The sequence below is a fragment of the Cinclus cinclus genome, chromosome 28 (genome assembly GCF_963662255.1).
Source record: "Cinclus cinclus chromosome 28, bCinCin1.1, whole genome shotgun sequence".
In the NCBI taxonomy this organism is placed as follows: domain Eukaryota; kingdom Metazoa; phylum Chordata; class Aves; order Passeriformes; family Cinclidae; genus Cinclus; species Cinclus cinclus.
Genome location: NC_085073.1, coordinates 3699343 through 3714667, shown reverse-complemented (window position 1 = coordinate 3714667; position 15325 = coordinate 3699343). Strand labels below are relative to the sequence as shown.

The 15325-nt window shown below is 54.9% G+C and overlaps 1 protein-coding gene across 3 annotated transcripts; it reads right to left on the bottom strand.

The window, feature by feature from the left end:
• Window positions 1–74: 74 nt before the first annotated feature.
• TLE5 (TLE family member 5, transcriptional modulator) lies at window positions 75–8915 on the bottom strand. 3 transcript variants are annotated; one of them, XM_062510159.1, is made up of 7 exons: window positions 8750–8914; window positions 8342–8439; window positions 6844–6907; window positions 4578–4622; window positions 3277–3339; window positions 1934–2008; window positions 75–583 (listed from the first exon to the last, which is right to left on the bottom strand). In XM_062510159.1, the coding sequence occupies exons 1-7, from the start codon at window positions 8774–8776 to the stop codon at window positions 524–526; spliced, it is 432 nt and encodes a 143-aa protein (XP_062366143.1). In that variant the 5' UTR covers window positions 8777–8914; the 3' UTR covers window positions 75–523. The 3 variants fall into 3 exon arrangements, with proteins under 3 accessions (XP_062366143.1, XP_062366142.1, XP_062366141.1); XM_062510158.1 differs by lacking the exon at window positions 75–583 and adding an exon at window positions 1087–1306 and having other exon boundaries at window positions 8750–8915; XM_062510157.1 differs by lacking the exon at window positions 75–583 and adding an exon at window positions 1087–1309 and having other exon boundaries at window positions 8750–8909.
• Window positions 8916–15325: the final 6410 nt, after the last annotated feature.

The following is a 15325-nucleotide window of genomic DNA, read 5'->3' as shown; positions in this document are numbered from 1 at the left end:
TGATAGGACAGGACACACAGCAAAGTATTTTAACGTCATCCTAGAGGCAGCAAGAAAGCAGCAGCAAGTCATGGTTTTAACCAACCTTCTTATTTCTTTATTTGAAAGGCACAGCTTGTACGTCCTTGATACAGCATTTTCAGTTCCTCTTATTATAGGTCAAGTGATTAAACACAAAAAGCAAAACAAGATCTTTCTAAAGAACTATATACAAACACCAGATTATTATTTATTATTTTTTTTCCATTTTTGTTTTTTAAGAAGACACGCTAGCGCACGGAGATAAGAACAGAGAAAGCTGCTGTATCCTCTACACAGGGCAGGGGCACAGGGAGGGGGAGGGCCGGGGAAGGCTCTCGGTCTGCCTGCCCCCTCTGCCCAGACACCTGGGCCCCCAGAGCCGGATGCTGTGCTGAGGGGCAGCAGGTGGCACAGGCTCCCCCTCCAGCCCAGGGTAAAGCCCCTGGCAGCCAGAGCTGGTCGAGAACAGGTACATGCAGAACAGCAAGGCGCCGGCCTGGTATTAGTGCAGGAGGGGCACGGGGGACACGGGGCCAGGGCGATGCGACGAGACCAAGAGCACCTGGGGAAGGGAGGAGATTGTTCTGGGCCAGGGATCCTAGCAGGGAGTTGTGCAGAACCGTTAGGATCAAGGGGCAATCTTTAAATACCGAGGGGGGAGCAGCAGGTGGAGGGAGAAGCCACAGGGCACCGAGGAGCTGGGACAGCCAGGGAGCAAAGTGGCCCCAAAGCAGCCCAAGCCAGACTCTGTGACGGAGTGGGAGGAGAGACAGGGAAGGCAGGCTGGGCACAGGGAGAGCACGATTGGCCACACGGGTAATGCTATGGCGCTTGCTTTGCTGTGCAGCAGCCGGGGACGGCGCTGGGGACACCCCCCAAGCCCTGCCAGCCGCCCGTGGGGAGAGGCCTGGCGAGCTGCCACCGAGCACGGGTCACCCCGACCCTGCTGCACAGCAAGTAGAGAGAGATACTGCATTTTTGCACTAACCCGCCCCCTCCCTCCCCAGACAGCCCCCTTCCCCTGGCCCCCCTCCCCCCCCCCCCCCCCCCCACAACCCCGGTCGCTCTAATCCGATTTCTCCCCGTCATCATCTTGGTGGGCATCCCCATCATGGCCGTTCTTGTCCTCCTTGGAGAGGTGAGCCTGCGAGCCCAGGGCCGAGAGCGACAGGAGCCCGGTGCCAGCGCTGACAGCGGGGAGTGATGGGGGCTGGAGCCCCACGGGGAGCGGAGTCAGAGGCAGAGCGAGGGCTTGGAGCTGCGACAGCTGGTGAGCTTGAAGCTGCTGCTGTAGGGAATGATGGACGGACATGGAGACACAACGGGGGTATTGTCATTTTGAGTGCAATTGGACCCCCACACCAAGGGTCTGGACTGGCCAGAGCGTGCCAGCAATCAAGTTTAAACCAGGCAACTCGGGGAGCTTGAGAGCATTGCAGCCTCAGGGTTCGGTGGAAAAAGAGGTTCTCAAACCCTGCTGCTGTGACAACCCCTAGAGAACACCCAACAGTGTGTCCCCAGCAGGGGACACGGCCCCCATCCCACAGGACACCTGACCTCAGGTTCTGGCATGTCCCAAGGCTGCAGTTAAACCCCTCGCTCACAATTCTGACCAAGAGCATTTGGTGTTTTCATGCCAAGTGCCTACTGCAGTTCCTCCTCAAAACCAAAGCTCCTCTCCTGGCACCCGGCTGAGACAGAGCAGGGTTCCCTGCAAACATCACAGCAAGCCTGGGAAGAACCAGCCCTGTGCCAGCACAGCCAGCCCAGCCTTGCAGCCTCGTCCCGCTGCAGCACCAGAGCAGGGGTCCCCTGATGTCCCCAGGTCAGGAATCCACAGCCCAGCTCTGCATCCTGGCCAAGGGCCTGGATTCCCACTCCTCCCACCCCAAACTAAATGTGCATCACGTACGCGGATGATGGAGTTCAGTTCTGGCGCCGTGACCTGCTTAGCTCGTTCAATGGCTCCCAAGACTTGCTGCTGATGCTGGCATGGAAAAAACAGAGGAATTTGGGGTCACTCCTAGTGCCACAGGGAAGCGGAACAGGGACCCAGTCCACACCTTCGGGCTGGTTAACCCAGAGCTGGAGACACCTGCATACACTTCACCCAAAACAAGGGCTTCACACCCAGGCCTAGGGCAGCAAGGAGCAGGGAAGAAAGCACCTTTGTCTCATCTATGTCCTCACTACAGGGCTAAGCAGGTCCACTCATACCCCCAATCCTTGTCTTGCTCTCCACACACCCAGACATCCTCGGTCAGAAGGCTCCAAGGTGTCTCTCATCCTGCCACCCTTCACCTACACAGACCCTCTAACAAACAAAACAAGCCCTAAAATCAGCAGCTCTTGGGAAGCTCCTTGGGACACATCCTGGATACCAATTACAGAAGCAGCTGGGTGTTCCAAACACAGGCAGAAAAAAAATTGATGTATCATGTACTTAAAAAACAAAAAGGGAGAAATGTACTTGCTCCTTGCAGAGCACGAAGTCCTTGGAACACCAGGCTGTCCACTGCACTTCAGCAAGGGGATTTTTCATTTTGGCACCAGGACAGGGTTAAGGATTGCATTAAGATGCAAAAGATTTAGCTGGGGCTTAGTTATTAGGCAGCTCTGATCTGATCAGCAAGCGACTTTGTCTGTCCTAAGAACAGGTGGGTGGGAAAAACAGAACCTGTGCCCCAAGCCCAGCACTGACCCAAAGCAAGAAGCCTCCAACCCCCAAAGGGCCAGGAGAACTGCTGAGAGCTCAGCCTCCATGGGGAGACAGAAAATATGGCTCTGGAAGTGCTTCATCTCCCCATCGCCTCAGACAGCAACTCCAAGCACCCCCTCCCCCAATTAATTTCTCAGGGGAGTGGGAGGAGTCCATCAGCTGCATTAATTAATGAGGCAGAGGAACCAGATCTCAAAGAGGAGCCATATGGAGGTATTTTTCTGAGTGTCCCTCTCCCCTGATTAGCACCCAAAGCTCCCACTGCAGACATGGCTGATGGCTCAGGAACCACAGGCAGGACAGAGCAGGACCAGCTTTGTCCCCAGCTGTCACAAAAGGGATGGAGGGGCACCCATTACCCACCACACACAGTTCCAGAAGTCAACACGACCTTGAAGGGCTGGTCCCTGTGCAGGGGCTGAGAGCAAGCAAGGGTTTCCCATCCAGGGGTGGGGAGCTGTCTGTGCTGGAGGGCTGAAACACCTCCTGGCTGCAGAGGGACAGGAGCCAACAGATCCCAAAGCTGGAGGACTCACCTCTTGTGAAAGGTAGGGCAGAACCTGTGCACAAATCCCATTTAGCCTCTTGACAATTTCAGCCTAAAAGGTGGGAGAAATAAGAGAGGAAAGGTCAGGAAGCTTGGGACTAAGCACCCACAGCATCAGCTGCCCCACCTTCCCCCTCCTCTGGCCAGGCCTAAGTCCCCAAATGGCTCTGAGAAAACCCACTTTCCTGGCAGCATCCTGGTGCCACAGGGAATCAATCACCTTGCCCCCTGAGGCTCCTCCCTGCATGGTTAAATGAAAGGATGCTGCTGACTGCAAAGAGCAAAGTTTCATTATTCCTCTTCCTCCCCGACATTCATTTAAGCAATTGGGAGCAACTAGAGAGCAAAGTTACTGCAGACTCAGGTGGGGATATGCTGAATCACATCTCTCATGTGGACATAGCTGTTCAGCCCTCTCAGGCTCCCCCTTCCCAGCTGAGCTGCTGGACAGGGGGTACTGGGGAAGACCAGAGGGGCTGGGCAGCTTCCTCACTGCCCTCACACCAGCAGTGGCAAATCCTGAGGTGTTAAATGTTTTTCTCCTGACAAATAGTGAAGCTACCAGTCCTTTGCAAATCACCTTCCCAAGGAGTCAAAACAAATACACAGTCAAAGGGTACAGGCACACACCAAAACCAGCTGAAAGGACCCCAACAGCACCACAGGGAAGCAGATGAGGCTGGGAGACATTCGAGGAACAGCAGAGGATTTGGGGGCTGAGATTCTTCAACAAGATCCAGGTTTTCCCAGGGAAGCCAGTCTCATGGGCTTAGCAACAAGGGCAATGGGATCAGAAGCACCAAGTGCCTTTGTGAGGAACAGAACTGTGCTAAGAGGCTTAAAACTGAGCCACGACACGCAGCCGACTTTGTGACTGGAGCCAGATAGAGACAGGCTCAGAGGAGGCTCATGTTGTTAACACCACAGGTAATTAGTCACTGGGGATAATTAACAACTTAACCACCAGTGAGGGTAATGAGTAAACTTATCCAGGCTGCCAGAGAATCTCCAAGCCACAGCTCTAGACCCTTCCTGATGCTCAAATACCTGTTGAGGCCCTGGGGAGAACCACAGGGTGCCCAGAGCCCAGGATGGGAGGCCACAGGCCAGCACTGTGATCCTGAGAGGGGGGGGGGCTGAATTTCAAAGGCAGCTCTTTGAAATCTTACATTTTACAGGCTGATGGCATTTCTAGCTCCTGAAACACAACTGAGGTGACAGAGGGCAACACAGAGCAGATAAGGCACCATCCCCAGGAATTACAGCACTTAGAGATGCTTTTCCCCCTACCTGTTTGTGCATTTCAATATTCAGCCCGTAGGACATCTCGTAGTACTGCAGAGGAGGAGAGAAGAGGAAAAAAAACAAATTTTAAGTCGAGTCTCTGCCAGGTAAGTGCTGGGAACCACCACTGTATTCCTGGCAGGGTTTTCAAAAAAGGCTGGGCAAGGCAGGAGAGCAGAAGCAAACCCCAGGAAACAAAGACAGCAGCAGGCAAGCACAGAGACCCCCTCCAGGTGCTCCCTGACCACCCTGTTCCAGACCTGGAAACTTGCTCCACAGGACTCCTCTCACAGACACCTTTCCACAGTCTGTACAGAGGTGAGAGTGAGTGATGCTGTGTCAAACCTGGAAAACGGCTCAGGGCTCCAGACTTCCCCAAGCACAGCCAGGAGAGAGGCAGCCTGGCTCTGCGAGCTTTTGCCTGGCCAGTATTCTAAAGCCCATGACTGCTTCAGCAGCAAATGGGAGAGATCACAACTGGACTTCATCTAGCAAGTAACACATCCAGCTGCACACAGCTCCAGCTGTTTAGGAAGGAGTTATGTGGAAACCTCCCCCCACCACACAAAAACAATCCACCCAGAAAACCCCTGGGCAGCAGCAACAGGCAGCTACAGACAATCTATTGGCAGAGGCAGCTAATTCCTGACCCCTGGAAGAAGCTGTTACAAGGCTGATGTTTTGTGAGTTTAGAAACCTCCTCCTGCAGCCTGCAGGCTGCAATCCTGATTCTTCCAAAGGGAAAAGAACAATCCACATCTGTGCTCATTTAATTGAGGATCACTGGCATCCTGGTACCGATGCCACAAGGCGATGAAGAGCCCGGCTTGGTGTCGGAATGATCTCAGCTTGCTGCGGGCTCTCGAGGCTTCTTTGCATTCTGAAGACCGAGCAGGAAGCAGGAGCCCGTCCCCCAAGCTGCCAATTGTGACTTATTCAAAAATCAGAGCAGCTGTAGCAGCTTTGCACATTCTCAGGAACCCTCCTCTCGGCTCCCCGTGACGGGGAGCAGCAGCAGCTCCAGCTCAGCCACGCAGACAAGGCAGGAGCTGCTGCGCCTGCAGAGCCTCCAGCGCTGCGCCACGAGGAACAGCCCTTCCCCTCTGCTGCTGACAGCAACCTGAATCAATTCTGGTGACTGCCAGCATTGAAGGGGGGAAAAAATTGTATCTTGGCCACTGCTGGAGATGAGGGTTTCTGTGCAGACTGAGGTACAGGAAGCAATTGTTTACCAGTGAGAACAGGGCAGGCTTCCCCATTAATACACCACAAAAGCTGTGACCTCTTCTCCTTGTCCCCAGCCCCAAGCACACCTTGCTCCCCTACAGCCTCAGAGTCTGGCCACAAGGGCAGCAGAGAAAGATGAAGGGGCCAGCTAGCTCCCCTACTGCTGATTTTTTAAGTCTGCTCTGAAGAACTGCTCTATTAATTTCTACATCTTATCTCTTCTTTCCAGGGCAGGTGCAGCAGCTGGCAAGCAGGAACCAGCTCATCTTCATGGACAGTATTGCAGCCTTCTGTTAACTCCGTGATAGGAAAAAGAAGAGACCACAGCCCTGCCTGGCATCCCTTCCCTCTGCTTCAAGGGCTCCAGAGACATTACCTTGCAGGCAAACCCTCACCCTGCTCACCAGAACATGGCTGTTTCCTGGCACATTTCTCCTTGGAAAGCCACAGCTAAGCCTGCTGCCCACACATGGCACCATTTCTCATACCATTACCAGGCACTGCCCTGGGGCTTGCACACCCTGTGCTGGGACACACGTGCCAGCACTCAGCAGCACAGCTCAGCAAGGCTGCAGGGTCACCAGAAGGTATACAAGGTTTAGTCCTTGCACAGAAGCTGATTTCTGCTTCCAACTCACACCTGGCTGGTGGGGTTTCCCAGTTTCATGACTTCTCAGAGCACTGCTTTGTCTCTCACTGGCCACGACCTTCCCAGAGTCCCCAAACACCTGCACACCAGCACATTGCAGCACCTCCTCAGGTGTGTAAGAGCTGCCACTTCCTTTAGGCACAGGGAGCCAAGCCATCAAGCAATCACCCACCGGGACCCATTTTCTACATCAAAAAAACTCCCTGCTACCATGCATTTCAACAGCCCCCTGCGTGCAGCCAACACAAAACAGCCCCATTTTCAGAAAAAAAGCCAATTCCAGCCCTGCTGAGAGCCCTGGAGCTCTGCAGGGCGTGGGCTCCCTGCCAGGCAGAGCCCACCACAGGCACCTGCTGGTGTTGCCACCCACACGCTCTGCTCTCGGCTGGTCCTTACCATGACGTAGTGACGCTGCATCTCCGATTTCTCACTGGCTAGTTTGTCACATTCCAACTTCAAGCTGAAAAGCCAGAAAACAGTAAGAAAACCACAAACAGGAGGTGAGAGAGTTGATCGCCACAGAGCAGCTGCTTCCTGCATGGCCTTGTCCTGGCCAGGCTGGATTCTTGGACATCACGGTCTGGACTTCAAGGGGTGACCAGAGCCCAGACAGGCTCTGCCGGCACAGTGGTGACCACGCAGAGCTGGCTCCCACTTACTCAGCTGGAGTCTCCCCAGCACATATTCAGGAAAAGGACACAAGGCTATCCACCAGCAGAACACTGACCTCCCTCAGGCAAATCCATTCCACAGGAAGGAGAATGCTGGGGAGAAGCAGAGTTGGCTGCCCAGGGAGGGGTTTGCCTTTCCTCAACAGATCGCTGGCAGCTGGGGACATATTCTGGCACAGAACCTGTCTGCAGCACTCAAGAGATGTTCCAATACAACATCAAAACCAAAGCCAGACCCACTTCTGCTTAGGGGGGGAGGCCCAAGTGCAGCACACCCCTCCAGAAGCAAGGATTTTTCCTCTCTCCTGGATTCTTCACACCCTTCAGAGAAAGTGCCGCTGCTCCCAGTGTTTTATGAGACTCCAACTCACCAGCCGAGCAACTGCAGCCAGCATGTGCTGTGGTTTTATGTTTCAAACAAGAAACAGCTTCACCTACACAAAACCTGCTCCTTCTTGAGCAGATTAAGTCCAAGGGGGTGGAGCGGCGTGGGGGGAGAGCTTCCCGTTCAGCAGGAACGTTCTTTGGGCTGCCCTACTCCCCTGATGGCACTGCCAAGGCACAGAGACACCAGGAAATGGCCACTTTCCAGCAGTTTTTCTGCCTGCTACTGCCAGAATGACACCACCACAAACTTGCAACCTGCCTGCAGGCAAAGCCTGGGCTGGGGGACACTGCAGCCACATGGCACCAAGGCACACACCAAAAGCAGTACCAGGCTGTGGCAGAGGGCATCACCCAGACAATTTCAACCAAAGGCCTTCATTTTTTATGTCAGACACACAAACGCAAAGCAACAGATTGTTTCGAGCCAGCTTTTGGGGCAGCAGCACTATTTACAAAAACACACACAAAAAAGTAGAAGCTTTTGGTTTTAAGCACTCCCTGCAGCATTTGCAGTCCAGGAATGGCAGACAGCGCAAAAAAACTGAGGAAAACTCCCAGCAAGAGGCAGGAGGCCTGGCAAGTGTCTGTGCAGTCCTGGCTGAGCAGCACTTGGAGGAAAGACCTTGGCTGGAGAAGGCAATGGGCGTTCTCCTCGCTGGGCTCCCATGTGGACACGACCAACGCTGTGCCCGAGGTCCTCCTCCAGCCAAAGGTGTCCCAAGCTACGCCACCGGGTTCCCCTTCCCCACATTCTCATCCGGTCCCCGGAGCGAAGCAACCAGCCGAAGAATCGGAGCGATTCCCGTGCATGGGACAGCACGGGGGGAAGCACATACCTGTGGTACTGGGCCTGCAGCAGCTGGAACTCGTCCTTAATGCGGTCGCAGGAGTCGGAGGTCGTGAACTTCAGCTGCTGAGGCAGGTGAGACGAGCCCTTGAACAACAGGAGACAGCGCTGAGGCCGGAGCCGGCGGCCGCCGGGCCCCCCCGCCCCGAGCCCGCCCCGGGGCCCGAGCCCCCGCCGGGGGCACCCCCGGAGCCCAGCGCCCGCTCCCGGGACGCGCCCAAGGTCACCCGTGGGGCCCCTTCCCGGGTACCGCCTGCGGCCCCGCCGCCCCTCGGCACTGCCGGCGGCGGGAGGCGCTCGATCCCCTCGACCCCGCGGGGCCGAGGGAGGCCGGGCTGCCCCCGCACCGTCCCGCGGCCCCGCCGGCGCCCGGCCCCGCCCCGCGGCCGCTCCGTACCGAGTGCCGGCTTTGTGGAAACATCATGTCAGGTTACGGCTCGGTCCACCGCACGGAGCGGCCCGGTGCCGCCTGCCCGCCCGCCCCCGCCGCGGCTCCCCGCGCCGCACGCCGCCTTTGTCCGCGCACGGGTCCGGCCGCCCCGGCCCCGCGGCCGCCCCGCCCCGGCCGCGCCGCTCGCCCCGCGCCGCTCCCGCCGCCGGCGCCTATTGTCTAATGGCGGCTGCGGCTCCGGCTCCGTCCTGCGGCTGCTCGGCACCACCTGCCGCCGCCGCCGCCTCCCCGGCCCGGGCGGGCCCACGGTCGCGCCCGCCCCCGCCGGTCTCCGCCCCCGCCGCGCGGAGCCGCGGGCACCGGGCCGGGCTGAGCTCCGGGCCGGGCTGAGCTCCGTTCTGGGCTGTCCTTGCAGCGGGGCCCGGCGGGGACGGGCCTTGCCCCGCCGGCCTCTGCTCCCCGCGCTCCGGTCGGGGCTGCCCGGCCCTCCCCGCAGCCACCCGGCCCGGGGGTGTCACTGCCCGGGGGTGTCACAGCCTGTAGGGTGTCACAGCCCCTGGGGTGTCACTGCCCGGGGGTGTCACAGCCTGTAGGGTGTCACTGCCCGGGGGTGTCAGTGTCCATGGGGTGTCACAGCCCCTGGGGTGTCACTGCCCGGGGGTGTCAGTGTCCATGGGGTGTCACAGCCCCCGGGGTGTTTCCACCCGGGCTCCTCCGAGCCCCAGCCCGGCAGAGGCCGCGGGGTTTGCCCGGGCCGGGGCAGAGCCCCCTGGGCAGGTGCAGGGTCCGGCTTGTCTGAGGCAGGTCCAGAGCCCCGGGCCGGCCCTTGCTGGCAGTAAGACTCGTCGCCCTTCGCAGCTGATTTTCACACCCTTCCCAAGCAGAACAAGCTCTTTTTTTTTTTTTTTTTTTTTTTTTTCAGAGTTTCATTTTGCTTTATTTCAGTGTTGCCTTTGGCTGAGCATGAAGGAGAGCAAAGGAAAAAGGTAATTCACCTACAGCTGGCCCTCAGACAAACCTCTGATCTCCAAACAATGGAATATTCTGCTCTGGACACAAACTTTGGTCCTAAACCTGCTGCCTGAGGAGCAAACCCTACAGTTCCTGTCCTGTGGGCTCAATTGCATCCCCCCCAGAGAGCAGTGGGGTGGGGAATTCAGCCACAGACTTTATTTCTGGAAGGACTTAGTTGCCATGGGGCCTCTTGCAAAGCCACACACATAAATATGCCCGTGCTGAGGCAGGATCAGGTCCTTGGAAGCCATTCGGAGAATAACAGGCAGGAGCACGGTTGGTACGTGTGAGCACACAGGGAGCTTTCATAAATTTTGGATGTTGCTCCATGTCTATCTTTAAAAATCAGTACGTTTTCTGATTAAAAATAAAACCCTACATGACTTCAGCAATGTGGGCTGGCCTGTTGTGGTATTTATTTTTAAAAAGAACAATATAGCAGCTGAGTTATTGTGACACCTCCTGCATATTGTGCAGTAGCTTTTTCACTTCAACATCTCCATATTAGTGGAAACTGTGACAGCTTCATGCCAAGGATTATTAATAGTGCAGGCAGGCTTTGTGTCCCTGCAGAATAAGGGTTGGAAAACAGGGCAGACAGTCTTCCCCCAGTGGGGTTGGCATCCTGGTCCCCCTTTTTACATGGAGAGTAACTGAGTCACCCCAGCTTAGGCTCTGCTCAAGGGCAGAGAAATGCAGTTTTTAGTCAGTGTGTGCATTCAGCCAGACCAAGTCTCTGTTGTCCCCTTCCCCTGGTCCTGGAGCAGCACAGGCACCCTGCCCTACCCTTGCAACAGCTTGCAGTCACTCCCTTCCAAGTGGGAAATGAAATGCTCCTTTATTGGCATTTCAGTTGGCTACAAAATGTTCCATTTTATCCTTTTTTTAATATTTTTTTTCCCTCTCTCCTTACATTCTTCCAGGAAACATTCTAATTTATGGTATAATCTTGGCAAGTCCCAATCCAGGGGAACACAAACTCGCTTGTGCCTGGTAAATGACTTTTTAATGGGCCTGTTTCCAGCCAGCCAATGCACCTGCATCTGAAGAAGGGGGGATTTTAGCCTGGCCCAGGCTGTGTGAGTCAGTGGGGCTGAATATGGCCTGGGCACAGAGGAGCTGGTCCCAAACACAGCCTGGTGAACAGTGGGGGTTCCCACAGCCCACCTCAGACCTGGCTTGAGAAATGAAGGTTTTTCCAGCACAGGAAAGGGAGTTCTGTGTAGGAACTCTCCAAGTGAACCAATATTTGCTGCAAAGCTGTTTGAAGGCAGTGTGGGGAAGCCCCCCATTCCCTCAACATCTTGGCCAGGAATAAAGTCATGCAGGACTCACTCTTGCTACAACCAGGGCTGGGTCAGAGTTGGACATGCAGGTGGGTTTCCAGAAAGCCGTGGGGGACAGAGAGGGCAGAAACATTTTGCATTTCTAATGGAGCAAGAAGCTGTCCCAGTCCCTGGCCCCACTGGAACAATTCATACAGGGATGTCCTAATGAAACCAGAGAAACTTCCTATTAGTTCCTAAAAGGAGCAGTCTAGCAAAGCTGCCAAAAATAAATCTGTGTAATGAAGAGCCTTTGTAAATTATTCAGATATTATATCCCACTCCAGCACTGGTTCAAGGAGAGAGGTTGTACAGACATTTTCTGCTCTGAAACTCTGGACGCAAGGTGAAAGCCATGCTGTCATTATTACAAAAATGTAGGCTCTAAGATCCTGCTTTTACCCTGAGAATACCCTCTCTTTTACCTGGCATTAAAGAGGAAGAAATAAAAAAGGCACAGCAGCAATTCAGTCACTGAGACAAAGCAAAGTTTTTTCCCCTTTCTCCACAGCCTCAGGATCTCTCTTGAGTCCTATCACCTCAAGATGACCACACACACAGGTGCTTTGCAGGATGGATTCTGAGGAATGTGGGGCACTGCACAGCTCAGAGTGGCACAGACAGGACCCCACCGGCTGTGGGGTGGCTCAGCCAGCAATTCCTTTGCTTCTCACTTGTGGTTTGAATGCTGTGGCCTCCTTCCAGTACAAACAGGGCTGACACCCACCAAACTCATTAAACTTCAGCTGCCCTTGATACCCCACCTGCTAAGAAACCCCAATTCCCAGCTTCAATCCCCCACTGCTAACCTGTATTCAGACATCTGTGAGAAATTTTATAAGGGCCAGTGGTGGGACTCACAGTGTTTTCCCCTTCCTGCCTCCCTGCTTTCCCAGCCCCTCTTGGCCAGAAGCAGGGCTGGTTCCTGCTTGTTTTTCATTTTGCCCAGCCCTGCTGCCTCTGCACACTGACAGCCCTGCCAGGTCTGCCAGGTGCCACCTGGGATGGGATGGGGAGGCCAGCACTGGTGGGGGAGGTCGGGCACTGGACCTTGGCCCCCTGCCACATCCAGGCCAGACTGTCCCTTATCACCGCTGTTATCACAGGAATTATTGTCTTTTTATATTAAACTTTCTCTAGATAGCACAACACAATCAGCCAGACACAAGGCAAGGGCTGGGCAGGCCTGGGAGTAATTTACACGAGATCTGCCTCTCAAGTCCCTCTTTCACATAAGGGGCTGTTTTCCTTCTCTCCTTCATCACCTTCCAACTCTCCTGCTGCTGTTATGAGCTGTGCAGGTCTTCCTGCTGCAGCAAAAGGTTGGGATGAGCAGTGGGGCTGCAGGGGATGAGCAGTGGGGGCTGTAGGGGATGAGCAGTGGGGGCTGGAAGGGATGAGCAGTGGGGCTGGCAGGGATGAGCAGTGGGGGCTGTAGAGGATGAGCAGTGGGGGCTGTAGGGGATGAGCAGTGGGGGCTGTAGGGGATGAGCAGTGGGGCTGCAGGGGATGAGCAGTGGGGGCTGTAGGGGATGAGCAGTGGGGGCTGGCAGGGATGAGCAGTGGGGGCTGTAGAGGATGAGCAGTGGGGCTGGCAGGGATGAGCAGTGGGGGCTGTAGAGGATGAGCAGTGGGGCTGGCAGGGATGAGCAGTGGGGGCTGTAGAGGATGAGCAGTGGGGGCTGTAGAGGATGAGCAGTGGGGGCTGCAGGGGATGAGCAGTGGGGGCTGTAGGGGATGAGCAGTGGGGGCTGTAGGGGATGAGCAGTGGGGGCTGTAGAGGATGAGCAGTGGGGCTGGCAGGGATGAGCAGTGGGGGCTGTAGAGGATGAGCAGTGGGGCTGTAGAGGATGAGCAGTGGGGCTGGCAGGGATGAGCAGTGGGGGCTGTAGAGGATGAGCAGTGGGGGCTGTAGAGGATGAGCAGTGGGGCTGTAGAGGATGAGCAGTGGGGCTGGAAGGGATGAGCAGTGGGAGCTGCACAGGCTCCCAGGGAGCTAAGGAAGCCAGAAATGCAGCACTCTTCTCCACACAAACATGTCACTGGCAGGGCACAGATGCAGTGTTGTCCCTCACCCCCATCACCACCCAGCCCCATCTGCTCCATCCCCTGGGACACCCAGGTACCCCGATGGGGCACAGCAGAGTCCAGCACCTCAGTGCCCGCATGGGCAGCGGACAGAGCACTTGCTCTGCACTGTATGTCCATGGTTCCATGCTCATTTCTTGCTGAAAATGTCCTGCTGCTTGCTCTCTGAGGCAAAAAATGAACACCAGCCCGAATTCCTTGCCTACACCAAGAAGAAAAATGAGGAACTGTCCCTGGATGTGCATAAGGTCCCAGCCAGGAATGGCCTGTAGGCAGAAAGGGCCTTTCTCCAAGAACAGCCTGGGTTCAGGCAGGCTTTTTACAGCTGGTAAAACATTCCTACCTCTTTGATCCTGTTTTATCAGTGACTTGGAATAATTGGGCTCCATTCCTCATGGTGGCTGCCCCCCACCCCTCCCTTGTGCTGTGGCCTGTGTTTTTGCTGCAGACTGATTAGGGGTAATTATCATCCTTTTACCAGCCAAAGTGCAAGGAACAGTTCACACTCCTTGCAGGAAGCAGGAAAGGGATTTTGCAGCTGAGCCATGATTAGGAAGCACATGGCAAAGATTCCTGAACCTGCTTGCTCCCTGGGTGATGTCCCTGAGGCATTTGGTGGGAGATAAGCAGGAAATTTGGAGCTGTGAGATGGTCAGGAGGTCCAGGGGAATCCACTGACCCATTGGTCATGAGAAGCTTTCCAGCACAATGAGTCTGCAGAAGCAGCATGTGAATCTCTCTGCATATGAAACCCAGACTGAGCCTGAAGGGAGAGACCCATTGGGGCTGGAATGGGCAAAGGAGCAGCTTTTTGACCAGGCCCATCTGTGCTGTGGGCATGGCCAGGGTTCAGGATTCTCCCCTCTCTCCTCTGACTCCCTTGTTGGACAAAGGGAGGAGCAAGATACCGATTTTAGGGTCAAAAGGATCATTCAGGCTTTCCTCCTGCCTCATGTGAGGCAGATTCCTCCTGCCTCTGTGCAGGATCAGTGTTCATCTACTGCACTGGAGCTTTACCAAATGCATATTTGCAGCAGTTTCTGAGATTTGCACAGGAAAGACAGATTACTACACCCTTAAGAGTCTTTATGTACTTGCTTAGTACAGCAGCACTCCTCCAGGTAGGGAGAACATTTCTTCCTGACCTCAATTTATGACAAACACTGAAGCATGAGGCTGGATTGATGGCACAAGGAGATTGTGTCTTAGTAACTTGTGTGAATGCTGCAGCAGCTATGCTAATTCATCATTCCTTTATTTATGAAATCTGTGTGCAGGTTGAGTGCAATTAAATGATGTGCTTTGGGATCATAGGGGATGAAAGGATCACAGAAAATGTAGGTTTGTTATCCTAGTTTACTGTGCACTGAGCCCACCTACAACACCGTGACAAACCAGATGTGAAACATAAGGTTTAAAAAAACTAATCCAGCAATTGCTGTCACGGGCTGCATTTGTCAGCGTTGTTTGATCTCGGTGCCTTTCCTCCTCTTTTCAGAGAACTCAGATCTCGTGGCATCTTCCTGTGACAGGCAATTGAAGAACTTGTAAAATTAATTTTGGGGGAGGCTGAAACATTTGACACGTGCTCTGCAGCTGGGTCCCTGGTCCCTATCAGCACCCAGAGAGAGTCCAGACACATTCCTCCTTTGAATATTACAAGAGAAGGAGACTCTGCAACCACTCTGGGCAACCTGTGCTTTGTCAGCAGCACAGGAAAGTTCTTCCTCATGTTCAAGGTGGAACTTCCTGTGCATCAGTTCCTCCCCATTGTCCTATTCAGCAGCTGAGCAGAAACTGCTCCATCCCCTGGCACCCTCCTTCAGATACTTATGGATATTGGTAAAATCTCCTCTTGCTCTTCTCCAGGCTGAACACACCCAGCTCCCTCAGCCTGGCAAGACCACCTCCCTGACCTGCTGGCAATACCTGCTCTCAAACATCTGGAACTCACAAGCAGCTAAGAAATGGGGCCAGAATGGAGAAAAGGGATGGCACTCTGAAATGTCTGCAGCGCTGCCCAGCACGATGTGTCTCCATCTCGATGGGCCTTGGGATCTTCTTCCCTGTAAACAAATGGGGGTCATGTTTGGGCTCAGCATTAACTGCTGCAAATGGGAACGGTTGCTCTGGAAGTGGCATGACATGTTCAGGT

Coding starts and splice junctions, on each gene's coding strand:
- TLE5 (XM_062510157.1), bottom strand. CDS start 8,776: ATGATGTTTCCACAAAGCCGGCACTCG. Junction 8,440..8,749: donor TTCCACAAAGCCGGCACTCG/GTACGGAGCGGC, acceptor CTGTTGTTCAAG/GGCTCGTCTCACCTGCCTCA. Junction 4,623..6,843: donor TGCAGCGTCACTACGTCATG/GTAAGGACCAGC, acceptor CCTCCTCTGCAG/TACTACGAGATGTCCTACGG.